The sequence below is a fragment of the Aedes aegypti genome, chromosome 3 (genome assembly GCF_002204515.2).
Source record: "Aedes aegypti strain LVP_AGWG chromosome 3, AaegL5.0 Primary Assembly, whole genome shotgun sequence".
NCBI lineage: Eukaryota > Metazoa > Arthropoda > Insecta > Diptera > Culicidae > Aedes > Aedes aegypti.
The window spans coordinates 14,670,155-14,697,755 of record NC_035109.1 but is presented as its reverse complement, the minus strand read 5'-3'; the positions used below and the strand labels follow the sequence as shown (position 1 = coordinate 14,697,755).

At 36.6% G+C, this 27,601-nt stretch overlaps 1 protein-coding gene across 3 annotated transcripts; it reads left to right on the top strand.

Moving 5' to 3' along the window:
• The first annotated feature begins 2,250 nt into the window (after positions 1-2,250).
• On the top strand, positions 2,251-24,029 carry LOC5570136 (glutamate--cysteine ligase). 3 transcript variants are annotated; one of them, XM_001653067.2, is made up of 6 exons: positions 2,251-2,579; positions 2,724-2,870; positions 13,954-14,251; positions 21,504-22,248; positions 22,318-23,094; positions 23,164-24,029. In XM_001653067.2, exons 3-6 carry the CDS (start codon positions 13,990-13,992, stop codon positions 23,330-23,332), a joined length of 1,953 nt encoding a protein of 650 aa, XP_001653117.1. In that variant the 5' UTR covers positions 2,251-2,579; positions 2,724-2,870; positions 13,954-13,989; the 3' UTR covers positions 23,333-24,029. The 3 variants fall into 3 exon arrangements, with proteins under 3 accessions (XP_001653117.1, XP_021706323.1, XP_021706324.1); XM_021850631.1 differs by lacking the exons at positions 2,251-2,579; positions 2,724-2,870 and adding an exon at positions 2,956-3,294; XM_021850632.1 differs by lacking the exons at positions 2,251-2,579; positions 2,724-2,870 and adding an exon at positions 3,354-3,535.
• Positions 24,030-27,601: the final 3,572 nt, after the last annotated feature.

Genomic DNA, 27,601 nt, shown 5'->3' with positions numbered 1-27,601 from the left:
GACGATTTAGTGAGAATGGCAACTAAAATTCGAGTATGGGAATAGAATTTTATAGCTTTATTGCTTGCAATGTGCGTATAGATATGTATTAATAGATTTGTCTTGTTTTCCTGTAAATATGTTTATCCTCCATCTCTGGATCCAAATGGAATACATTGTTAAGGTTTTGACCTGGGAGGGAGGCACAGATACTACACACGAAATATAGAACAACGTTTGTTTGAACTGCAAGATAGCTCCAGCTTGCCAACAACAATCAAGGCAGGCTTGGGGAAAATCGCAAGTTTTCTTTTGTTGTGTACCTTCGATCTTTCCTGACAAACATGGAAAAAAGACCACCGTTTTCTATGCACTAAATATTCATTTTCATTGGAAAAAGTAAAACGATGCGTTTTTCAATGCTTCATATTCAATCAGATTGAAAGGTGCTCACGTGACATTACATGCATTATGTGCATGAATTGATTTATATACGATTTTTGAGATGAAATGCGAAAATATGTTTTAATCAGTTACGCGCTTTTTCCATGTTAGTCCAATGTTTGAGACACAGTGACAGTTCGTGACAGCGGAATCCCGGCTCACTATGACGTACAGAAATTTTGTATTGGTTTCTCCCTCCCAGGTTTTGACTTATTGTAAACTAGTTGTCTAGAAAAGCGTTGCATTGCCACACAGTAGGCTGTGTGTAAAGTGCTCTACAAAAGACAGTTTCACTCTCTCTTGTTTTTTTCAGTTTTTCCGGTAAGTTTTCTCAATTTCATGTACCGTAATCCGGGGTAATATTGATCAGTTTTTTGGATATTTCTTAGATATTTCATCTGAAAATGCAAATGTTGCAAGTTTTATAGTTTTAAAACAAGTACTGCCACCAATAGCTCGTGGTTATATACTGTATTTTGTTTTTTGAAAGCTTTAAGCATGTTTAAAAAAAATATTTTAGGCGATTTGTTTTATTTAGCCGATATGGGGTAACATTGATCACCTGTGTAAACAACGTTCGTTAATTTTTAAAATGTCGTTAGAAGCCATGATCTGAAGCCGAATCTGAACATGCCATTTACTTTTTGAGTTATTTATATTAAAATTGAAAACACCTCGAACCGCGGAATACGGTAGGTAATTTTCTAAGGAAATTCTACATTCTCAACAGTAATTCGTTAATGTTGCCTAATTGAACAATCTTATGAAAGTTTTGTCAACGGAATCGTTTTTGGCGATGCCATTTTTAGTGAGAACCACATTTACCTTGCTCATATCGCTTGCAGAACTTATGTGAGACATGAATCTTCGGTAGTGTCATCCTTAACCGTTGAAATTGTTTCGAAAAGTTTATGCATAAAGTAAATGCAATTTTCGCAAAAATCATGCTCATGTTTATAAGAAGAAGAAGCGCAATTCATGCTTTGGAAGTGAACCATCAAGAAATGATGACACGAACGTTTTACAATAATAGTCATTCCGATCTATGTTACCCCGCTTATCAATGATACCCGGGATTACGGTACCCACGAACATTTTGCAACACTATACAAATATCACAGTAAAAAGATTTTCTGAATTGGTTTCTGAATTTCAAGTCATTTCATGACATACAAGCACCATTTTTATGGAGACTGATTTTAAGCACTTGTAAAATAGCCTATTAGGGCCTGTTCACAAATTCCATAACGCTGAAGGGGGTGGGTGGGTGTCTTCGAAATGTTACAGCTCATACAGAATTTTTGAATAATCATACAAAAAGCGTACAAGGTGTCCAAAATGGCCATTTTCAGCGTTATGAAAATTGTGAATGAACCTTTATAAGATCGATACGATTAAAGGAGAATTATAAAACTATGATATCTTATCATAGTTTTATAATTCTCCTTGAAACTAAAATTAGCTTATATTGAGAAAAACATCAAAATTCAAGAGAATTTTCGCAAGTAGCCTTGAAAACCTACAGTAGCGTGGGCCAGAGTAGCGTTTCTATGATTTCTTTATCCTGGTTTTGCAAGATAAAATGATTTATTCCAAAGTTTTATGATCTGATGTTAGAAAAATCTTGAAAAGAACCATGAAATTAATGTTGTTATTTGGGTGGTGTAGGGTAAAGGCACTTCCACGATTTACTTTGACATTGAAGATTTTTCTCGGCCGAATCGTATGAAACTTTGCAAGTGCCAAGAATAGGATCCGGCTCCCTGTGTAACCATGTTTATCCGTTTCCCTCTTTTAATTCAAATGTTTTCGAACAAAAAAGTGCTGTTCGCATGTCCAACGAGTGCATTATTAGGTAAAGAATTCAAAGCGATGGTCATATTGGCGCTTACGCCGGCTAGGCGAACATGGGCAGAACATCCAATCATCTTCTCTCGACTTATTTCACATCGTCGGTGGCTGCCGCAAAGAGCGCGTGTGCTTATCATCATTCGGAGCTCGCTCGTTGCATGGAAGACCTCCAGAGCGGAGGGGTTGTAAGTATAGCATACCAGACAGCAGAGGAGATCCACTCAGCAAGGTGCAACTTGATGTTTGACACCGTTTAGCAGTCGAGGATACCGTCGAGAGGACAACGCAACGAATTGTACAAGAAGGTGAATGAAGGCACAACGGGGTGGGGTTCAGAGATAGCATTGAGCTAAGAGCTTCTTACAGAAAAGGCTGCGATTCGCAACCATATCAGCGCGGTGACATCAGCTAAGTCGTGACGATGCAATTTTTGTTCTAATTTGTTCCAGATTGTGAAGGTGAGCAATAGCACCGAAGTATCTAGGAAATTAGTGACGTAAGCTAGCATTCAGCAGGTCAGACAACAGTTTAAGGAAGCCGGAATCAGCGGTCATCGTCATCTAGAAAATTAATTCGGCAGCATTATTTTGAAAGTGGTGAGTAGCATGAATTTGTACAACCAGATAGTCTTATCTGGGCTCACCACATCGCTATCAGCAGCAGTGCCAGTGTCGTCTATATAAAAGTGCTCTGCCAGGATAGACAAATCAACCATTGTGGATCAAGGCTCCGGAGGTAAAACGTCACCACGGAGCATCGTTTACTATCGTCGAGAGCTTTAGAATTTTCGCAACTTAACCTTGACTTGCGGAACGCGTGTGAGTGCTATTACGTAGTGCAGAACAAGACACGGCGAACAGGGGGCTCTGGAATTTATCGAACAGTTCGAGAGCGTTGTCAATTAACGTCTAGTAGCTAGACATCGTGTGCTGCGGTAAAGGGGTCGGGGAACCAGGCTATTTATCCACAAACATAGGAAAACGCATACAAGCAAGCCTCTAGTGAACCGTGCTATTCACGGTAAGTGTTCGTTGTGTGGGATGTTGTATAGTAAACAAAGCCTTCGCGGCGTGTCCTTGATTCACATCTGATTTCTATGGTGTCTATAGTGGCCTAAACAAACCCCTTCGACTGCGAGGGTGTTTTAAGTGTCGGAAAAGTAAAAGTCATCGTTAGTGGGTAACAATCGCTAGGGAGAGCAGTCATTTAGCAGATAAATGAGTGTAATTGAGGTGGACTGTGTCTACATATTACGCAACATGTAAGTGCGCTATCGGAGATTAGAATCGTAATCTAAAAAAAGTGTTTGACCAAACAACGAAGCGTGCATTACACTGATGTATCAAACAAATTGACTTCCGTGGGTAGAACTCATCAATCAACGAGTGAGCTACAATAGCACTTACCGAGAAGTGGAAAACGTGATTGGGCTAAAGTGAACATTTTCGTGAAAACGGCATCTCACGGAATGATTCATGCCTGATTTCACAACATAGTTTACAGACATGATCAACCATGATCGCGAAATATGTACGGATGGAATATTTCACGTTGGGTGCTAGATTTGATTGCAGTTGAACAATAAAATCAAGTGATAACACGATCATGCAAATTCAAATGTAGCGTATCTAAATGATGACGGTTATTAAAAGTCGAAAAAATGATCATGGTTGGACCATTTTCTTTGAGAGCTGATAAAGTTTTCCAAAATTTTCTTCTTCAAGTTTTCTATTCACTATTCAAAACTAATATCGTTTAATTCAAATCAACAAAAACTTGTAGTTCAATTAACTGTAGTTAATAAATATAACTAACGCGTTCAATTTGAAAACTGTCAGCGACAAAACTGATAGTTGTATCGAACAGTATTAGCATAGTTCAAACTCTCAAGGACACATGAGCAATCGTTCTAACCGATTGAATGAATTACTTTGTTTTCCCACAGTAATTTCCATACAATGAAGAGCTTGTGAAATCTGATTTTTCTTTGAAAGTTGAAAACAAATTTTGGGAGGATTCTTAGAATCTTTACTCGAATGAGCGGTGGTATCGATATTTTGAACCACCCCACCCTATATAGTGTGTCAGATATACAATTCGTTTGAAAGTTAAAGAAAAATCACAGACGTGATATGTTTTGCAACTTCAGTAGTGTTTGAAACGCTGTACCAAAATCCATAGCTCCCAGGACAAGAACACTCAACACTTATGGGGAGAAAATTATATGGAATCAACTGAATTTTGCACGCAAATCAGCGAAAATTGTGTTTAAAAACGTGAAATTTTTTTGTTAAAATATGTGTACTTTACATTTAAGATAAGGTACTATGAAAAAAACAGAGAACTTGCTCATGCTCAACCCGATTTGAGTAAAGTCTCTGAACATTTACTCAAATCCGTATGAATAAAACAATACTTTGCTCAGAGTAATAAATGGTTTTTGTTTTGGCTAGCGAGGAAGCATAATTCCATCGGTGCACAAAGGTCCAGTTTTCTAATATGCTGGCAAAAACTCAATTTTTAAACATATTGCTGTGTGCATTTGGAACGCAAATATCAAATGCGGGAACACCAAATGCGGTAAGATTTTCTACAGGCAATCCGATGTCAAAGTAAGCTTTTCTATGCTAGGTTGGCGGTGATGTATGCAATCGTTGCTAGGTGTCCTTTGATTGTTTTGTCTTACCGCATTTGAAGGACATTAAGTGAAGATTTGCACCTCAAATGCAAACAGCAATATTTGTAGTCAATCATTCATCTACAATATCAAATAGTTAAGAACACATACCGTAATTCAGGGTGCAGTTGATCAGAGGGCAGAAGTTGATCATTCCCGTAGCCACATGTCATTCACCATTCATTTATTTAGTTAACATCTAAACAGATAACACTGAATCAACAATTTCACGCCACAATACTCGGTTCGTGGCCGCACCTCTCCATCCTTGGTTTCTGCCCCACGCTCGCCAAATCGATACGCACTTGATCCGCCCACCTAGCTCGCTGCGCTCCACACCTTCTTGTACCAACCGGATCCGATTGCTGTCCGGCATTCTTGGAACATGCCCTGCCCATCGTATCCTTCCAGCTTTGCCACATGTAGCCACATTTATAATCTGTCAAGAGAGCTACAATCCGAATTAAATTATACAATTTTTTTAGAAGTCGCATTGTCTGATAGCTACTCTTGATTTACCTAGATTTGGTTTGATTTTGAAGATAAATATTATTTCAAGTTTTTAGTGAATGTTTGATGAATGGTTCGACAATCGACTATTGCCAAGGTCATATAAGGATACCATTTAAACAAACTGTTTCATACATTCCAGATTTATTCTGCGTTTTGAATTGCATTGGGGGATTTTTGGGGAAAATTTGAAATTTTAATTTTAGGTGAAGATGCATCGAAGCCAAACCTCAAATGTTCAAGAGCACAAATCTAGAGAACTAAACAGCTGTTCAAGATGAAAACTTAATCGATTGGTCACCACCAGCGTGTAACCAATCGATTAAGTTTTCAGCTCGAACCGCTGTCTGGTTCTTCAGATTTGTGCTCTGGCTTTTGTGGTTTGGCTCGATGCATCTTCACCTTAAAGCAGTAATATTGGGAAAATTAGTGAATAAAGCATGTCAAATCAGTCATGTTGTGTAAAATAACACAGCGTAACAAAAATGACATTTTTGCGTGTCTCAAGGATCAAATAATGTGTCTCTAGTAGATTTGGGGTTGCTGTGTATGATGCCGTTCTCAGAAATGTTCCAGCCATCACAATTTTTAGCTACAGCTCACCAAAGTTGTACAAAACACTGTTTTCTATGACGTTTACATGAAATTTAAAGTATGATTTATCAAACTTGTTGTAATCTTTTTGTGAAACTTACACAATATGACTTAAACTCTCATTTCAGACATAAATTGGTTGAAATTGAACGATTAAATTTAGATATAATCGATTTTTTCAACGTGCTTGCAGCCTCCATACAAAATTCTTTGTTTCTCTCATATGGCAAAAAACAATATTTTTCAAACCATCAGAAATAAACTTTTGAAAATCAAAAGTACTATGAACTTTGTTCATAAGTATTCTGTAGCAAATTAAGTAAATAAATGTCCATACAAGCTGAGAAACTTGCATGCAAGTTGGATAAAATAGTCAAATATTGCATTTTCAACAGCCAATATCGCAAAAGTAGACGTACTATGATATTTTTGAAAACGGCAATGGATTCAGCAACCCTTATTTAAGTAAACAGTGCTATTATGGTGCTTGAGACAAAAACGTGTTCTGCAGTGTAATCAAAACACGACCAATATTACTGTTTTTTTGAGTGGTGGCCATGGGTTTGGAATGACTTGGACTGAGCAATTCTCGCTGAAACCAGGCCGCCATCGGCACCCATCGTTAGAATTCCAATTTTATGTCACTGATCGCTAGTTCTGAATAAAACTTAAGAATGATCCTCTCGGTTTTCTCAAATTGGTGGACCCCTCGTACGCTAGCTAGCTAAACAGTTTGCGAAAAAGCCCATTTTTTGATAAATATTGATATGTCTCATATTTCCCTTGGAACACAACAAACTAAGTTGCATCGTATAGAGAAAGGATAAAGCTTTCATTTGAAGTTAAAACAGTTTTGGCGGCCATTTTAAATTTGGCCGCCATCTTGAATTTCGTTAGAAAAATCATTTTTTCACCATTAGCGCACCGCTAGTTTTGAATTCTGAGATCACCATCAGAAAGCTGAGGAAAAATTACGTAAGATAGGCTACAAAACTAGGTGAGCAAAGGTAATTACCCTATGATATGAACGATTTTTTGAATCATGTTCTACGAGTTTGACGTATATGGCGAGTGCAGATTTATAAAAATGGGCTTTTTCGCAACCAGTCCACCAGTTTGAGAAAACCGAAAGGACCACCCTTAAGTTTTATCGAAAACTAGCGATCAGTGACATAAAATTGGAATTCTAACAATGGGTGCCGATGACGGCCTGGTTTCAGCGAGAATTGCTCACTAACACATATCTGTGTTTTATATATTTTTCGTTAAATAAGACCTTACAAAACCCTTGAACACGTATAATGGATGTAGATTTTTCTGCATAGATCACTTTTTTGAGGTTTTTGCCATCAAAATCACACAAAGAATTACTAATATACAGGGTGATTTCTTTTTTCTATCAATAAAAGAAGTAATGATAGAAAAAAGATGGTTGTACGAATTTAAATTACCAGTGCATATCCAGTTTTGACCATCTATAACATTTGTCTTCACTGTACATAGATAACATATTTATTTTTTACCTTAATTTCCCGCCACATGCGTTGTTTCAGAAGCATTACAGTTAACATGCACGTTATTCAGAAGCACATATTTTAACCAAAAAAAGGCATAGGGAGACTTACGGCTTCGGCACCATTCGACTATTATCGGCAACCAAATTTCAAACGCCAAATACACAGTATTTTTTCTATCAAAACACTTAGACGGCTTAGACTGCCGAGAATACGTAAGTTCTCCTATATTTTTCGCTAAAATTTTCCATAACCAGTCTTATGCTATTCCCTAGTAAGTCTAAAAGATTGTGGTAACATGCTGGTTCAATCAGGCAAAGTTTTCAGTGAAGTTTAGTCAAAAATATAGGGTAGAAGCACCGGTTTTGACCATACGCCAGTTGTAGCCATAGTGAGTTATACACTGTTTTACATAGCCAATCAGCATAAAACCTTTTGTGTTCAGAAGATAACATTCATATGATAGAGCTACATTCAATTACTCGTCCAAATTGATTCAAAACATAAGAAAAACAATTTGTTTTCCTTATAATTTTAACCCCTATACACCTAATTTGGCCAGGGCACTCATCATTTGGCCACTCTCATTAGAAATCAATGCAATTGGCCAATTAAGGAATCGAAGTTAAATCTCTGGCCGAAACTGGTTCCGTTGGCCTATATTGACCAACGGGATTTTCAAAGCGAAAAAATGGTTTAAGCTCAGTTTTGATATTTACACGCATAATATGGATTGAAAGCTTGCATTTGACATATCTGTAGTATAAATACGACTTCTCATTCAATTTTTATTGACATTTTCTCTTAGGTATGATGTCTTTAAAGCAACACATATAACTAAAACTAAGGTAAATGAAAAAAAATATTTAATCTTTACTTTGTCAAAACAAACGTTAAAGATGTACTGAACAGGATGTACACTGGAAATTAAAATTCATACATAGATCTATTATCTACGATCATTTACTTTACTGACAGGAAATAGTAATCACCCAGTACACCCCATTGTCAGAGGTTCATATGGTAGATAACACATGTGTGGTGCTTTTATGTCTTTTATACATTATGCTTGAAACATTTCAAGATGTATCAACTAACTTTAAACTATACTCAGAGTTTGAAACCATTTACTTCTTTCATAGTACATCCGTTTTATGATATATTTGATTTGCACCATATGTACTAGAGTGTCCTTCCCGGGACAAAAAATCCCGGGATTTAACAAATTTCTGGGTTTCCCGTTTCCCGGGATTTTATTGCTGACACCCCGGGAATCCCAGAATTCCCGAAAATTTCAATGAAAAACATTGAAAAAATGACATTATTCCTCACTATCAACCTCATTTGATAAAGTAGAATGCCTAATGGAAAAAAGAATAAACGAGTAATTATTTTCATGGAAAGAATTTGTCTAGTTGCAAAATATTAATGCTTTTGTTTTCAACATTAGCCGTTTTTATAAGCTTATGCTAAGATAACAAATTTGATAGTACCTCTAAACTGCCGCAAATCTCAAGTCAGTACCATCTGTAAAAAGTAGGCATTGAGAAAATTGACTGAAAAGTTTTCAATCTCGTTTTCCATACAAATATTCAAAAAATTCAAGGAGATTGAAACATGTTTCGATCTCAATGAAACTTTCATAATTTGCTTTTCACTCTGTTACCTTTCCAAGAAAAATATAAAAAGGGCCAAATAACGATTCATTTTTGAGTTACACGATGCGAAAATCTGCAGTGGGACTGACATACGTTTACTTTTCATTATGAACCAATTCGACTTGGTGTTTTTCCTAATTCTACTGCACAAAAAGTGATTTCTCGTTAGTGCAGCTGAAAGATCATTAGAAGATATAGTCTAATCTGAAATGATATTTGCTTTAATTAAATGAATGAATGAATTGTCTTTATTATCGAGACTTTATATGCTATAATTAACATATTCTTTTGTTTATTTCATTTAAAAAAATGTATTATTAAATTTGTACTCAACCCAAATGCTAGTTTAATTAAAAATTTGATAAATCCCGAGATCCCGGGATTTCTCGGGACAAGCATAGATTTTTGTCCCGAATCCCGGGACAAGCAAAATGACCGGGAAATGGACACTCTAATATGTACCTTAGGGCGATTCTAAGTTTAAAAATGTTTGAAAATCCAATCTCCCATATGCTCCTTACCATCCTTACCATAAAAATAGTGTACTGTGAAATTTTCAGCATTTTAGGTGGTGATTTAAAGGTGGCCCAAAGACAATGTAGGTTTATATGGAATATACTATGGAGAAATGTTCCAAACACGCTAGTACTGTATTGTAAGTAGAAACTTATCATCCCGTATTGAAAACTCATTCTTCAAACCTTTATGAAGGATTTTGCTGAAGAAACTAATCCCTTTTAAGCTAATTTTGTTAGGGATTTTTGTACATGTTTGCAGGGCTATAATCCCATATTAAGCTAAATAATAGCAAACAAACTCATGAATATCACTTCTACTATCCGTCGGATTGAATTTATCTCCTGGGCAAGTTTCTTTATTATGGTTTGAAGAATGAGTTTTTACTATGGGATAATAAGTTTGTACTTACATTACAGAACTAGCGTGTTTGGAACAATTCTCAAAATTTCTCCATAGTAATTTCCATATAAACCTACATTGTCTTTGGGCCACCTTTAAATCACCACCTAGAATGCTGAAAATTTCACAGAAAACTATTTTTGTGGTAAGGATGGTAATAAACATATGGGAGATTGGATTTTCAAACATTTTCAAATATTGAATCGCCCTAATGTACCTACTGCTCAGGATCGAAATTAATTATGTTTGTGAGTGATTTTGAAAACGAACACTTGAATAAATGGATTCATGCAATGAAATCTATATTCGGTCGGTGTCTTTTTTATACGTTTCGGGGTTTCGGAAGATCTAATACAGTGCTTCCCAAACTTTTTTAACTTTCGCCCCCTTGAGGCCAATATTTATCTGGAATCGCCCCCCTGATATGTGATTCAAATATTTTATCTAAGCGATGCACACCAAAAAATGTATAGGTACTACTCGCATATCCATAGAACCATAATACAATAACTATTATACACGCTTAAAAATATTTTCTTGAATATCGATAACCCACAAATATAAGCAATGATTAACGAAACTGTAATTTATAAAAGCAATTTTAACAATATATTGCGTGCATTACAGGCTGCTGAATCAGTTTCCGATACAAGTTAGGCCCAGTTTCAACTATTTAAATGTAATTCATGCATAGGCACCATGGGGGTGAAGCTCTCAAAAATTGAATCAAATGAAATATATTCCGAGCAAACGCACTTTTGAATTTGTCATATTTGGGTGAACTGCATTGATTGCAATTGTGCGTTTTTGGAAGGTCTTGTTGGAACCCGATTTTTGGCTGCTAAATTTTTCAAAATTTGTAACTATTATGATTTGTATCGTAAGAAATTATCTCATTCTCATAATTTCTGACGATACAAATCATATTAAATAGCAAAAAAAATGAAAAATTTGCAACCGAAGCTTAAAAATGGGTACTATATATATATATATATATATATATATATATATATATATATATATATATATATATATATATATATATATATATATATATATATATATATATATATATATATATATATATATATATATATATATATATATATATATATATATATATATATATATATTTTTTTTTTTTTTTTTTTTTTTTTCATGAAAAGTTAATGTATTTTGTACAAAAACCTCGCTTTTCGTTCACAACGGCAGAGTGGTGGCTCTGATGATGGCAAACCGCGCGACGACTGGAAGGTTAAAGAAATATTAGCTTCCTAACCTAAAAGTCCCCATACAAAACAAAAGTTCCATATAGAAAATATTTACCATTTGAAAAATTATCTCAGATACATGTTGTGTACATCCAAAATATGTTGTGTGTTTTAATTGTTATCTGTGACTAAAAATTCCGACCTTGTGAAAATCTCAAATACCAACCATTCTTAAAACTCACATGATATTAAAAAACCTGAATGTATAAAACTAACATTTTATGTCTGACAATCATCAAGTGTTGTCTACCACAACTTTAAAATGACCATAATTAGAGATATACCGATTCAAGGTAAAATAGTCCTGGAATTTGGTTTGTTTTGTATTGATTAACCTTCAGATGTGTTTCCTCCAAAGGTTATAGGTAATTATTTTCAAATTCTCCCGTGTTAGCTTTTTTGCCCCCTTTCTGGATTTTTCGCCCCCCAAATTCTGTTTTACAAATTTTCGCCCCCTTGAGCATGAAAATCGCCCCCAGGGGGGCGAATTCGCCCACTTTGGGAATCACTGATCTAACATAATTGAAAAATCAAGTATACAAAGATATTCATTCACATAAGTTATTCAAAATTCTCTAAAAGCACTTTTATCAATCGTGTATAAATTATTTTATACAACAAGACTGATTTCACTGACTTACAGAAAAATATTCCGCTCAATTATTCCACAAGTAAAAGTGACATTTTGTTCTTAGGAGATCAGCTGTCAAAATAACTTTGGTAAAAATCAGATTTTTTCTTGAGCACTTAAATGCTTAAACAATCACAAATCATCTCAATACGTCCATGTTGTGAAAAATGTGTCAATGATAAAATTCACTGAAATCTGTCAAAAACCAATTCTATTGTTTACATTAGAAAAGTTTGTTATATTTCTAACAAAAAAAAAACAAGGAATAAGTACTTTGTGTAAAAAAAACTGGAAATACATTTTGTGGCTGTTGAGTTGCGTGAGCTACAACTCAAATGTGGAAAATCTCAAGTATGAGAAATGAGAATTTGAGATTTTTTCAACGCTGGAAACAGTTTGTATGTGATGAAAAACTGTGGACAAGTAAGAGTAAAATATTGCTACGTTGAGGAAACGCCAAGTGGGCTCTTAATTTCGACCCATAATTTTATACAACAAATTTTACTCAAAAATGAGAACTAATTTGGTGTGTATCACTGTACCAAATTTCTTAGTAAAGGAATGGGGAAGATAATTTAAAATTTCCTATAAATTCGGAAAGTGTAACTAATTTGGTACATGTTACATCATTCATATAAGTAATCTTTGCATTGGGTCTGTTTCTTGCGTTCTTGGAAAATAATGAGCATATATCGTGATTCATAAGATGGGAGCATTAAATATGATCAGCCAAACTCTAAAACTGAGAAAAAAAAAAACTGTTTTTTAACAGATTGAACATGGTTTTATGTATAGTCTGATATAAGATCTTGCTTATGTCACAAATACGATTGTGTTACTTTTTCTCGAATGCCGTTTCCCCGAACGCTAGTTCCCCGAATTCCAATTTCGCGTATTACTCGTTTCCAGAAAAAAAAAATGTAGGTAGTTCATGTAGGAACAAGAATAGATTACATCAACAGGTGGCATCCCAACTAGATTTCGTCCCTAAAATAGCAGTAAAGCTGCATGAAGGATTGTTTACAATGTTTGATGAACGTTTCATTCTTCAGTTTTGTCATCATAATATCAAATCAGTAATCCACTCGAGTTAACCAGAATTGATAAAGCTGCTTTTGGGTGACTTTATTTGTATATTCGCAAAAATCCAATACATTGATTACTAACAATTATCTATTCTTTCTGAATTCACGAAAATAATCCTTTTGAATAGGCAACCCACAATGGGTAACAACTCTCATATGCAACAAAGCAAGAAAGCATGTTCAAATCCTATTTGGTAATGCCAGCGCTTTCAAAAGGAAGACACATTCTGTGCCATCAATCAAAGTATAAAAGATGTGTCCAGTGTGATCAGAATTGTACTCATCATCTAACCGTCGTTGTCGTTTGTTTGGGTTGGAAAACACGCTCGCCGCGTGATTCTTATCATCAGGCGGGGCTATATCTGGTCACAAACCGCATACCTAAGCTTCGTTAAATTTGTTTGGTGCTTTATTTTGTGTCTACTTATTACGATGTTTTGTTTTGCGTTTTTTTTAAATCGATGAGCAGATCCTGGAACAGTCAGGTTGTGCTCGCTAGCAGTTTATATTTATACTTATTCCAGATGCTGAGCACTTCAATGAATTTTTGTTCTGTGAACTTCCCCCGATGCAATTACCTTATCATACAGGGTAATCATATGATTATGTAAAATTTCATTCACCTTTCAACGTTGAGTAAATAATTAAATAAACTGTGTCCAACATTGCAAGAATGTGATTGATCCGTCGAACAGCTCTGGGAAATTGTAGCGCTATTATGACACACGGCATTCGATAACTTTAGCACTGACGATTCAGCGAAAAATCGGCCAATTCCTACTGACATGTATACATTCTGTTGGTCATCAATTCTTCCACAGTAATAAACGAAATTCAACAAACAATAACGCAGCACGATGGGACTGCTGAGCGAGGGAAGTCCACTGAGTTGGGAGGAAACGAAAGCTCTGGCGCAACACGTGCGTGAACACGGTATCGAACAGTTCATCAACTTGTACGCCCGGCTCAAAGATCGGCAGGGCGATGTGCTCAAGTGGGGCGATGAGGTGGAGTACATTATCGTGCGGTTCGATGACGAAAAGAAGGAAACGCAGGTGTCTCTGCGAGCTCGTGAATTGCTGGCCACCCTCAACGAGAAGGAACACGCCGATCCGACAGGTGAGTGAACGATAAGGGCTTGATTGTTGAATGGTGTTTTTAAGGCGAAGTAGGCCGTCATTGAAATTTGTACGCGTTGTTGATGATTGTTGCTAATTTATCTCACGATTTCGAATCAAAGAAAATCAGTTCTCGCGAAACATTACTAAAGGACCTATCTAACATTGAGAGGCTTTCTTTGTTTACTTTCTCTTTCATTAATAACTGAGTCACATTAATCTCTTCTGTTGCGTTTTTTGTATGAAACGCTAGTCAAGGAAATTGACTTTCGGTCTATAGTGAAAAACTTCCCAAAATCTTTAGTGTTCCACTGTTATAATCGAAAGAGAACGAGAGAGGAGAGAATCTCTCATTTGTACATAGGTCCTTTAGTAATGTTCCGCGAGAGTTGGTTTTGCACTGACATACCTAAAAAAGTATCAGCATACTTTATCCATGTTAGCACGTACAGTGATACTTTTTCAAGTCAATATAAATTATCAAGATTGAGTTTTATCACTTTGAAATGCAAGCCTAAAAGTCATCATTGATGCCAAAACGAATGACGGGCTAGGGTAAAAGCACCGGTTTTGGCCAGCCTAAGAGAAAATGTCAATAAAAACTGAATGGGAAGCCGTATTTATACAACAAATATGTCAAATGCAAGCTTTCAATCCAAATTATATGTGTAAAATATCAAAACTGAGCCAAACCCATTTTTTTGCTTTGAAAATCCCGTAGGTCAATATAGGCCAACGGAACCAGTTTCGGCCAGAGATTTAACTTCGGTTCCTAAATTGGTCAATTACATTGATTTCTCATGAGAGTGGCCAAATTAGGAGTGCCCTGGCCAAATTAGATGTATGGGAGTTAAAATTATAAGGAAAATTAATTGTTTTTCTTATGTTTTGAATCAATTTGGACAAGTAAATGAATGTAGCTCTATCATATGAATGTGATCTACTGCACACAAACGGTTTCATGGTGATTGGCTATGTAAAACGGTGTATAATCCACTATGGCTACAACTGGCGTATGGCCAAAACCGGTGCTTCTACCCTACTTAACCTTAAACATGCACAGCCCCAAAGCTTAAATTGCTGTCATATTTGGGTGAAATCATCTGGATAGGGGAAGATTCAAATATTACGTCCATAATTTGTTCGGGATTTCTAGACCCCCCACCCCGTTCCCTCTCTATCTCGCTTTTTTTTTAATACATAATACATGCACTGTCCATTATACATGCACTGTACATATAGGGGGCCCAGATAGCCGTAGCGGTAAACGCGCAGCTATTCAGCAAGACCAAGCTGAGGGTCGTGGGTTCGAATCCCACCGGTCGAGGATCTTTTCGGGTTGGAAATTTTCTCGACTTCCCAGGGCATAGAGTATCTTCGTACCTGCCACACGAAATACGCATGCAAAAATGGTCATTGGCATAGTAAGCTCTCAGTTAATAACTGTGGAAGTGCTCATAAGAACACTAAGCTGAGAAGCAGGCTCTGTCCCAGTGGGGACGTAACGCCAGAAAGAAGAAGAACATGCACTGTCACACTTCCATAGAAACCAATGGATCTCTTCCAAAATTTTTCAAAACATTCCTCCTCCTTCGAGATTTTTCCAGGGATTCCTTAATCCAGGAATTATTTCAGAATTCACTCAGCCCCAAAATATTTGCATAATTTCTGCCAACAAACATATTTTTCGAAGACTTCTCAAGAAATCAATCGATGAATTTCTCAAGAAATATCTTCATAAGCACTAAGAATCACTTAATGAATTGTCCAAGGCGTTTGCAAGCTTTCTTCAAATCATACTACGAATGTTTTAAGGATTTCTTCGAGTATTCTTCTAAGAAATCGTCACCTTCATGTATTTCTCTATGTATTCTTCAAGAAATTTCCTCAGGAATCCATTCTCGAAATCGTTTAGCAAAAGGATTCTGAATGCCCCTAGGATTATTTTAAGATTCTTATGAATCATTTTGAGAGACCTTGAAAAATTCATCCGATTTTATTTTATTATTGTTATTTTTATTTTATTTATCTTTTTCTTCATAGCATAATAAATGGCTTTTCCCTGTACATCATTTTTTATATACTTAGGGTATTCTTCTAAATTTTTTCCTAGGTATTCTTTTTAAGAGTCCTTAGAGTACACCTCTAAGGATTGCTGATTACTCCTGAATTGTTTACCAGAAATCAGTTTTCGTATTCTTCCAACGATTACTTCTAAGAATTCAAGTTACAATAACTATAGGGATATTCTTCAGAACCTCTCAAAAAAATCTGCAAGTGACACATATTTTGTTAAGAATCATCATCCTAAGATTTCTTCAAACACTCTTCTAAAACTATTTTGACATTTTTCAAAGAATTCCATTTTGAATTCCTCAAACTCATCTAAGCATTCCTAGCTACATAAAGTTTCCCAAAAAAAATCTACTCGTTTTCTTTTAGGAATTGCATTTAGAACTCCTACCAAGAAATTCACCACAGATTCATTCGTCAATTCATCTAATCATATTGCTACGAAATTCCTCAGATATTCATAAAGATTATCATTGAATGCTTAGATTCTTCAAAGTATTCCTTTCTGAATGATTTATTTCCACAATCAATTAAGGTGTCTAATAGAGTTTCAAATATATCCTCTATTGATTACGTAGAATTCGTAGAATTCGAAAAATCCTGTAGGTATGCTTTTTTGGGAATCCCTGGAAGAATGATTTAGGAAATCAATCAATTACACAGCGAAACACGTTTTTGTCTCAAGAACCAAAATACCGCCATTTACTTAATTAAGGGTTGTCATCCATTGCCATCCAGGGTTGGAAATCTATTTCCGTTTCAAAAATATCATACCACGTCTATTTTTTTTTTTTTAGGTTGGCTGTTGAAAATGCAAAATGTCTCTATTTCAACCAACTTGCATGCATGTTTGCCTGCTTGTAAGCCAATTTATTTGCTCAATTTGCCGCAGAATTCAAACTCTTGTATTGACAAGAGTCCTGGGTTTGAATCCCAGCTGAGCACGTGGATTTTTTCATAATTTATTCTAATTTACCATGCGTAATGGGTTAATTAATTTAAAGTCCATAGTACTTTCGATGCTCAAAATTTATTTTTTGATGGTTTAGAAAAGTGTTGTATTTTGCCAATACAATGCCATATAAACAAAAAAAATTGTATGGGGACTGCACTGCCGTGAATCGCAAGTCAGTCCCATCTGTAAAAAGTAGGCATTGAGAAAATGGGTTATGAAGTTTCCAAACTCGTTTTCCATACGAATGTTCAAAAAATTCCAGAGGATTGGAACAAGTTCCAATGTTAATGAAACTTTCACAATTTGCTTTTCACTACGATATCTCTCCGAGAAAATATAAAGATGAACAAAACACGGTTAAGTTTTATGTGACACGGTGCGGAAATCTGTAGTGAGACTGATATGCGGTTACTTTTTGTTATGAAACAATTGGACTTGCTGATTTTATCTATTTTTTCGAACAGATCTTATTATCTCTATAGTGCAGCTGGAAGAGCATAAGAAAATATATTGAAAACTGAATCCAGCTCAATTTTGACGAAAATGCAGATGGGACTGTCTAGCGATTCACGGCAGTGCAGCATGTTAAAAAAATCGTTTAAATTTTATCATATTATTTCAACCAAATTAATAATTGCTGAAACATTTCAGAGAACGGCATCTGATTCGGTGATCTCAAATCTACTAAAGACATAGGTTCAAATCCTCGACACACGCTAAAAAAGTCATTTTTGTTACACTATATTATGAAAAATTTCTGATATGAAGATATATGCAAACAATACATCTCGATTACTTTTTCAAATCGACGTAAGTAACTTTCATATAGTTTTGAGAAAATTAATTAAGAAGAATCACAACCTGTCTTCGAAAACTGTATTAAAATGAATCACTTTTTTACATTTTTTTTTCGCCGTGTACATAGCTTAAATTTCGCATACAATCAGATCGCGTTCAAAAACTAGGAAGTTTCTATTATTTCCCACAAAAAAAATATTCCAAATGATAAGTCGTTTAATTCAGTTACTTACGACGTTTTTGTACCAGTGTAAAATCGACTCAAGTGGTGTTTTGTTTTGATTCGTGGTTAAGCCACTTTATTTCTCCATACAACGGAGCGGTGAAAGTAGCGGTTAGGTTGCGAATGCTGAAATTAAACGTACTAAAAGTGAAAAATCGAGTTGATTTAGAGCGGAACCTGTAGAATTTCGTTTGCGAAACACGTAGGATCGATACAGTAAATTTGTCTACTTTTCTGACTTGAGACTGTTTGAAAAAGTTTTCGAGATATTCAGTTTAAAAGATCACAAATACAAAATGTTATTCTTGAAACATCTAACCCTAAACTAATGTGGGCTTCATGTCCGTGCGGTTAGTATTACCAAGCAATTAGCCGCATCGATCCAAGGAGTGTGGGTTCGATTCCCGCTTCAGCTCGGAAAACTTTTCGTCGGAAACGGTTTTCGACTGTGCCACTGGGGATTGCATGCTAGTCCGTTGTCTAGTGTGGTACTTCCTTTAAAGGACGTAATTGTCCACTGGAAGCATTAACGTGTCCGCGTCTTAAAACATGTTTTTAAATTTGATGTTTTCAGATCAATTAAATGGCTAACACATCCTATTATTAATTTTTAAAATTATTTCTATATCTACCATAATTTTAGACTTTTGAGTACACTTTCAGCTATTGATCATCACACGACCCGGATAAATTGATTCTAACAAACCAAGAGGTTTTCGGAGATCCCTAAAAAATGTTTGGAGCTATACTGAGAAGCATTGTAAAGATTTTTTAGACAAAACCGTCGATGCAATTCTTGCTTGGTGTGGTTAAAGAATCAAAGTATCCCAGAAAATATACTCCCAAGAAGTATTTGTTGAGGAATCAACGAGAATCTCAAAAATATATTGTATGTTAGAGGAATTCCTGGTCAAATAATCGAAGAAGCTTCTGTAAGAATTTCGTGACGATCTTCGGGAGAAACATCTTTTAGTATTTTCTAATGGTATCTGGAGAATAAGGAATATCTGTGATTTTTAAGAAATATTTGAAAGGCCCAAACGCAAAGTGACATTTTGGTCCGTTTTGAGTTGAGTATACTAAAACTGTTTTAGGCTTTCAAAAGAATAACTTAATTCGTAGAAGATTGACTTGTTTTAGGCTTCCATACATTTTGTATGCAATGAAAAATTGCAGAATAAACTTCAAAGCCGATTTTCTCAAAACTAGTTTTTGTCACTTACATCCCTCTGCTTCTTATTTGAATATCTAGTGTAGGCCGCTAGAATTAATTCAGAAAAAATCCCAGGAGATATAGCTAGACGACTTTTTTGGAAAACCTATTAACAAATTCTTAGAGGAATACTCAGAAATACGTTTCACTATGAGATAGAATCTCACATACTTTGATTGGAGGTTTGATGTGTTTGGAAAATTAATTTGAGTGAATTAGAGGTTTATTTTGACTTCTCTTCTTCTTCTTCTTGACAACTCTCCCTATCTCGATATTTGGTATCTCGATATCGCGTTAGAGAACCATAGTAGAATTTGGTTTTCATGTCCTAATGAAAGTTTCATTAAGATTTGAACATGTTCCAATCTTCTGGAATTGATCAAATATTCGTATGGAAAACAAATTTGGAAACTTCACAGCCCATTTTCTAGATGGGACTGACTTGTGATTCTCGGCAGTAATCTGGATCGAATAAGATGAATCGAGTTCTTACTTACCCAAGTTAATTTCCCAAAGTCATCAAACCTGTAGGGTGCATCTCTAAGGCGCGTGTTGGTTAACCATAGTAGGTTTCTGCCCAAGTCATTTTTTAAAGAAATTCTTTTGATTGAATTTCAATTAAAAAATGTCCAGAGAAATTCCAATGGAAAAATTTCCAAAAGAAAATCACTGGTGCAATTCAGAAAATAATTCATTATTGAATTCCAGAATAATTCATTGGGATAATATCCGAAGACATATTTTGGAAATATCTCAAATATATCATTACGGTTTTGATTCACATTACGGACACTTAAGGCATCAGAGATGTATAACTCTTAAAAAAGCATATAAAACAAATCACTCTGTATGATTCCTCCGCGATTTCAAGCCTTCAAATTTATTTTAAATAAATAGTAATGTGTAGATTTTTTATGTTTCTTATTCCAGACGCTTCCCTGATTTTTTCTCATATTCTGGATACTTTGATTCGAATTCCGGACAGCTCATGAAACCCATAAATAGAAAAGTCGAACCATCAATTGAATTCATCAAACGATTAAAGAGACGTCTAAAACAGTAGGGAATTAGAAAAATACATAGATATTCAAGAAAAATTAGCCTCGGAAGCGAGAACTGAACGGCCGAAATTGAAAATGTTCGTGTGAAATGTTTCCCATATAAACTAGAGTGTACGGAATTTGAAATTGTACGGTCAGAACGGTAGATAACTTAGAGAAGTACCTTATTCATGAAAACATTTTTGAAGTGATTCCCACAAAAATGTTCGGAAATATCCTTGAAATATTCCCTCGTAAAGTAGTTCCTGTATGTTGAAGTGATGCATTTGATGACATATTTTGAAAAATCATCGAATTAGGGCAGGCCTGCCCAGCCTATTTTAACCGCGTTCCAAATCGTTCCAAAATTTTAAATATTGCACAAATATTAGCATGAAGTCTGACAAAAGTTAGTGAATGGAATAAATTTTATTTGAAGAAATCGAAAAAAAATTGCTGCTCAGCATTCTCCTGGATATTGCGAGAGTCCCTTTCAAAATTATATAAAAATCTAGTCCAGAAAATGTTGAACAATCTAACCCAGAAATTTTGGATCCTGTGAGAATAAAACCAAGGATTTTTTTTAAATATTACTCCAAATTTTGTTAGAATCCAACCTAATATTATTAGCAAGAGTCGGAATGTGCTAAAACCCTGATCAAGCTTTTACAAAAATCTTGGTAGAAACATTTGAGATTTAGAATTTTTATCATTCATAAAATTAAATATCTAAAATGATTAAAAAAAACAATTTAAATAATTATCCAGCTGAATCATTAGGTTGAAACTAAATTAAATAGGCTTAAGTATGTTCTAACTTCGGGCTGGTAGAATAGTTAACGGGCCAAATATGAGAAGAATCATCGAACCCTTCGCGGGCCGCACAAAATGAGATCAATAGGACTGAATAATTAAACTATTAATCAATACCTCCATCTCATACAATTCCAGGTGTAAAATCCCTCTGGCGTCCGGAATACGGAGCGTACATGATTGAAGGTACGCCCGGTAAACCCTACGGTGGTCTGCTGGCCCATTTCAACGTCGTAGAAGCTAATATGCGCTATCGCCGTATCGAGGTGGCCGAACTGCTACCGCCAGGTGAGCACGTCATGTCGATCACAAACTTTCCCCGATTGGGAGCCGAAAACTTCACTTATCCACCCGCGAAGCCCACGCCTGAGGACGAAAGCTGCGCTGCTCGATCGCTCTACTTCCCAGATGAGGCTATCTATCCAGGACATCCCCGCTTCAAAACACTAACTCGCAACATTCGGCAGCGCCGCGGCGAGAAGGTTTCAATCGATTTGCCCGTATTTCGTGATAAGAATACGGTTATTCCGGTCGAAGGAAGCCTGCCGACCAAACCCGATCACGTGCATATGGATGCTATGGGCTTCGGCATGGGTTGTTGCTGTCTGCAGTTGACGTTCCAAGCTTGCAACATAACCGAAGCACGTACGTTGTATGATCAACTGACTCCAATGTGTCCGATCATGCTGGCCTTAACTGCGGCCAGTCCAGCCTATCGAGGATATTTGACCGATGTCGACTGCCGTTGGAATGTTATTTCTGCCTCGGTGGATTGTCGAACGAAGGAGGAACGAGGAGAGGTTCCACTGAAGAACGATCGTTTCCGCATCTACAAATCTCGCTACGATTCCATTGATTCCTACCTTTCGCCAGCTGGTGAAAAGTAAGTAACACTGTAGATACATGTTCTTGAACCATAAATTATTAATATATGTTTTAATGATCATTTTAGGTATAACGATGTGCCTTTAGTGTTGGATGAAAAACTGTACAATCGGCTGCGCGAAGGGAACATTGATCACCTATTGGCTCAGCACATTGCTCATCTATTCATTCGCGATTCGGTTTCGTTGTTCAGCGAGAAGGTTCACCAAAATGACGAACAGGATACCGATCATTTCGAAAACATTCAATCGACCAACTGGCAAACGATGCGTTTCAAACCTCCGCCGCCGAACTCTCCGATAGGATGGCGAGTCGAATTCCGACCTTGCGAAGCTCAGTTGACCGATTTTGAGAATGCAGCGATTGTGTGCTTTGTGGTATTACTCACTAGAGTGATTCTATCTTACCACCTGGATTTCCTGATTCCGATCAGCAAGGTGGACGAGAACATGCAGACTTCGCAGAAGCGGGGTGCGGTGTTGACGGAGAAGTTCTGGTTCAGGAAGAATATCACAGGAATTCCCGTTGCGCAGACAAACAATATCAATGCTAATCAAGCCAACTCAGAGAATGGCACTCACGACAACGAAAGCGATATGACTGACAATAATGGCATAGACGACGAATACGAACTAATGACTATTGATCAGATTATCAACGGCAAAGGACATTTCCCAGGGCTTGTACCTCTAATCAACAGCTATCTGGGCTCGATGGATGTAGACGCTGATACGCATTGCACGATCCAGCAGTATCTCAGACTGATTCAAAAACGTGCATCCGGAGAACTTATGACAACTGCGTCCTGGATACGAAAGGAAGTAGTTGGTCATGAAGAGTACAAGTAAGTATTAATTTTCTCTTGCAGCCGTGTCTTCAACGATGAAATTAATACAATCCATAATCCTTACAGACAAGATTCAGTGGTCAGCGAGAAAATCTGCTACGATCTACTGAAGAAAGCTAAAGACATCCAGGAAGGGATTCGACCCTGCCCAGAGCTGCTCGGAACAAACATCAATTCGAAAACCGCCGACAACATTCCTCCAGCAATCGAGAAACATCTAACCAAAAAGTGCTAGAGTGCGAGAGTACCTCTATATTTACTTTGCCTGGAAATTCTACTGTCGTGAACCCCAAACGAGCACATACAAATATAAACCATGTCTGTGCATTTAATACCCTAAAGGAGCGTTGGTTCGAAGTTTAAAACGGAATTCGTACAAAACTATGATGATTTGGAAGAGTTCTGAGCATGCGGGTAAGACTGTCATTGTTATCGATTGGTTTGCGCAAATAACATAAAAATTGCACCAGTTTGGAAAACATAAAAAATCATAGGATTTACATGCCCTAGGACTGCGTCTATAAAATTACGTATTGTTTACTCGTCAACATCGTCTAAATGTAACGTGTACTAGACAACGGTATATCTGAAATTTTCGAACAATTTTTGTGCTTTTACTATTACGTATATAAGTATCATTATTAAGTTTTGAGTTCTGAGATCGAATTATATTATTATATACATGTTATACAGCTTTAGTTCTTAGCGGAGGGTGTTTCAGTATGAGTAGTTGGCATTTAGGTTTTAATTACCACTTAGCTGGCAGGCAATTTCCCCGCGGTATTATTCCTTTTTCTCATGGGGCACAGAGATCAATAGATTATACTTACATACTTAACACATACCAACTGGATGCATAGGAAATAAGTGTTTTTCGTGTATTTACAATCATGCAATAGATCATACACATTCTGATATCACGCCCCACAAAAGTTTGCAAATGATTGTGATGACTAGTCCCATATATTCTATTTGTGAAGCGGTCGAAACTCTTTCTCTTATTGATGCAGATCATCTTGCTTTGGACATCGAAATAGCTCTATCAAAACCCGAGGTCATTATTACTTCCAAAGAGCCAAGCCTGGATTTCAACAGAGCAAATGACGAAAGATTAAGGTGAAGATGAATCGAAGCCAAACCCCAAATTTTCAAGAGCACAAATCTGGGGAACCGAACACCTGCTTGAGCTGAAAACTTAATCGATTGGTCACCACCAGCGAGTGACCAATCGATTGAGTTTTCAGCTTAAACGGATGTTTGGTTGTCCAGATCCGTGCTCTTGAAAATTTGGGGTTTGGCTTCGATTCATCTTCACCTTAAACGATACACTGCAACAAATTGACTGGTCATTCCTAAATTCACTTGGCATTGATGACGCCGTGTCACGCTCCACAAGCCTTATGACAACCATTCTTGTAGAATTTGTTCCACCGCGACGCCCAAATCCTAAGCCCCCATGGGGTAGTGCTCGCCTCCGACAACTGAAACGATTACGCTCTAAATCACTTCGGAAATACCGTAGATCTCGTTGTCCACTTAGCAAACAGCAGTACAACCTTACAAGTAATAACTACCGGACCTATGGCCATTTCTTGTACAAACAGTACACTCTTCTGATGCAAGAAAACGTTCGAAAAAATCGGATTGCCAGTCGAGTCGAGATGTTTCTGGGAGATATTGCGGTTCCTTTGAAAATTTTCCATTCTGCGGTAGCCGCCAAGTTCTACCGCAGCTGTCAAAGTTCTACCGCAGGCTAGAAAATCTTTGTATCATTGAACGAAACCAACTAATCAAAGTATGCTTGTAGAGTCCAGAGCTTTGGAAAACAGTAGTAAACAACAGTCATTAGCGTGATTTCCAAGGTATTCCATCGTAGCTGATCGATGATGCTTTGTAAAAATCAGTAATGTGACAGCTGCGGTAGCTTTCTGTTCAACCGTAGAACGGAAAGTTATCTCTAAAATTGCAATAATACCGGTAATACTGCTGCGGAGAAGTGCAATCTTTTTGCAACTCACTTTAAGAGTAGGGGGAAGTCCTCTATGCCCGGACACTTTTTGTTTTCTGGTCATATTTCAAAATGTACATTAGTTTTACCGTTAATTTTTGTACAGTATAAAAAAATCACATTATTTTAACCTTCGGGCTGTCGCGCTGTTGTACTTTGTACAACAGTTGTGATCTATATGCTATAATTTTACAACAAAGATATCTATCGACACCACACCAAAATGTATTCTTCAAGAATCTTCATAAGAACAATACTCGACAGTTTTTATTTACAGTGTGGCCCTTTATAATACGGTATGGAAGTCGCATAATAATGAACGCACTATATACGGTTCAAGGAAACCACAGTTTGAAATCGTTATATCTCAAAATCCAGATAATATAGAAACTTGGGGTCTTTAGTAAAGTTGTTCTGGAGGTGAAGCGCTATCTGATGGTACCTCGTTTAATTCGGCATTTGGCCGCTAGCTGGCAATAGTGGGCATGAAAGTTTTACTTTTGTTTTGCAGATATCTCAGGAGGCTGTCCATTTAGAAAGATGGTGTTTTCGGGAAAGATTTTTGCGAATCAAATGTATTATGCTCAGCGCTGCCTGGTGGCAAAATTTTGAATCAACTAGCTCAAACAATGATAGTCCTTGAGTTACCGAACAACTTTGCCGAAGACGCCATCTTTCTAAGTGGTCTGGATCCTGCAATCTGCGAAACAAAAGTTTCATGTTCACTAGCGCCGCCTAGTGGCGAAAATCCGAATTTCATGGCTCAAATAATGATAGCCCTTCAGCTACTGAACAATTTTGCCGAAAACGTCATCTTTCTAAGTGTTCGTACTCCTGGGATATTCGCAAAACCAAGGGTGTTGTACAAAGTACAACGCGCGACTACTCGCGTTACAAAAATTCGCGCGACGACCGAAAGGTTAAGTAAAAACTCACATGAGAACAAAAATAATCCTATACAATTCATTTTCATGGTGCATTACATTATGTACCAAAAATGGTGTGCACTGAAATATGTCCTCTATGCTCGGACACTATGATTTTCACCGTCAAAGTTTACACCAAACCCACAGAAAGGCCAAGGGGTGCTTCGTATGTCAGCACATGCCTTGTGGGTTCAATCTTTACATGATGTACAGCGTATGGAGCACATTAGCGAAATCATAGGTCAGTTCCATAAACTCCTTCTTGATCAGCGCCATAGATCGATTCGCCATATGCCGTCGTCTATGTTGCATGAGCGGTTTCTCGTATTCGGATGAAAATTTCTTCGAGAATTCAACGCGTTTATTAATCTTCACAGTTTTTATTTTCGTAATATCTAGTTAGAGAACCATAGTAAAATTTGGGGTTCATGGCTACCTCTAAGGTCCCTTGAATCGCATATTTGCACTGTTTTAGTATTCTGTAACACGATATCTCCCTAACTCGATGGTCCCTTCATTATCGAATTATGGAGAGATGACTGCAGATCATATCTTGTGGCTGGTTCACGTGCGCTCATTTGCCTTAACAGCATCATGTTTACAGCACTTTATAAGGCCTCCAAGGACCGAAAGTTTTGTTGTTTATGCTTTATTTTTATGCTGTTTTATTTTTTGTACCCTACAATTATGAAAAAGCGAATAATAAATTAAATCCCAGTTAATAGGTCAACATTTTCACTGTCCGGTCATAGAGGACAAGAGGTGTCCGGCCATAGAGGACTTGCAATGGTTTATAAAAAAAAGTTAGTTTTCTTTGAAATTCTACATTTTCTAATAAATTTTGCATTTTTATTTATGCAAAACTTACTGAAGTCAACGTACGGAGACAATTCAGCTTAAATTTTATGAAAGATTTGTGGCTACACTTGTATGAAATTTTATCGTTTCACATTTTTTTTTTTGGTAGATTGTATCAGAGTGAAACTTTTAACAGCTACTATTTGTTTACGTTTGGACATGAAAACGTCATAGTTTGTATACACTGCAAAAATGTGTTTTGGTATAATCCTGGAATACTAAAATCTTGATATCATTATTCGTTTTTGGAAAATTCAAACTGTCCGGGCATAGAGGCTGTCCGGTCATAGAGGACTTCCCCCTACATTTAATGAATATCGACCATCAATGGCTCAAATCGAGTAGGCTTGTCATAACACTCCAAGTAATCTGGTTACCTTAGGAAGATCCCAAATCACTCCTCATCAAGTAAGTGTTGCAATTACAGTAAGGACCCGATTTTGTCAGCCCCTTGATGAATTTTAGGCTGACAAAATGGGGTACCTGACAAAATCGGGTCATTTTATTTTGTTCCTGATTTCAAATTTTAACATGTTACATGGTTACATGGAGTTTTAAGAGGGCGATGAACATGAGCGTAGCCAGTTTTTTTATTATCAGGGGCTCCCCCCTCCCTTATATTGGTAATATCGATTTTTAACACTTAATAAAAGGCATTGCCATTGCCCCCTCCGGCTACGCCCATGCGTGCATGACATCAAACATCGTCATC

What these genes read in the sequence shown, in the direction of transcription:
- LOC5570136 (XM_001653067.2), top strand. Translation starts at nt 13,990, where the DNA reads ATGGGACTGCTGAGCGAGGGAAGTCCACTGAGTTGGGAGGAAACGAAA. An exon ending in CTTTCGCCAGCTGGTGAAAA is followed by an intron (nt 22,249 to 22,317) that starts GTAAGTAACACT and finishes TGATCATTTTAG; the next exon opens with GTATAACGATGTGCCTTTAG. An exon ending in GTTGGTCATGAAGAGTACAA is followed by an intron (nt 23,095 to 23,163) that starts GTAAGTATTAAT and finishes TAATCCTTACAG; the next exon opens with ACAAGATTCAGTGGTCAGCG.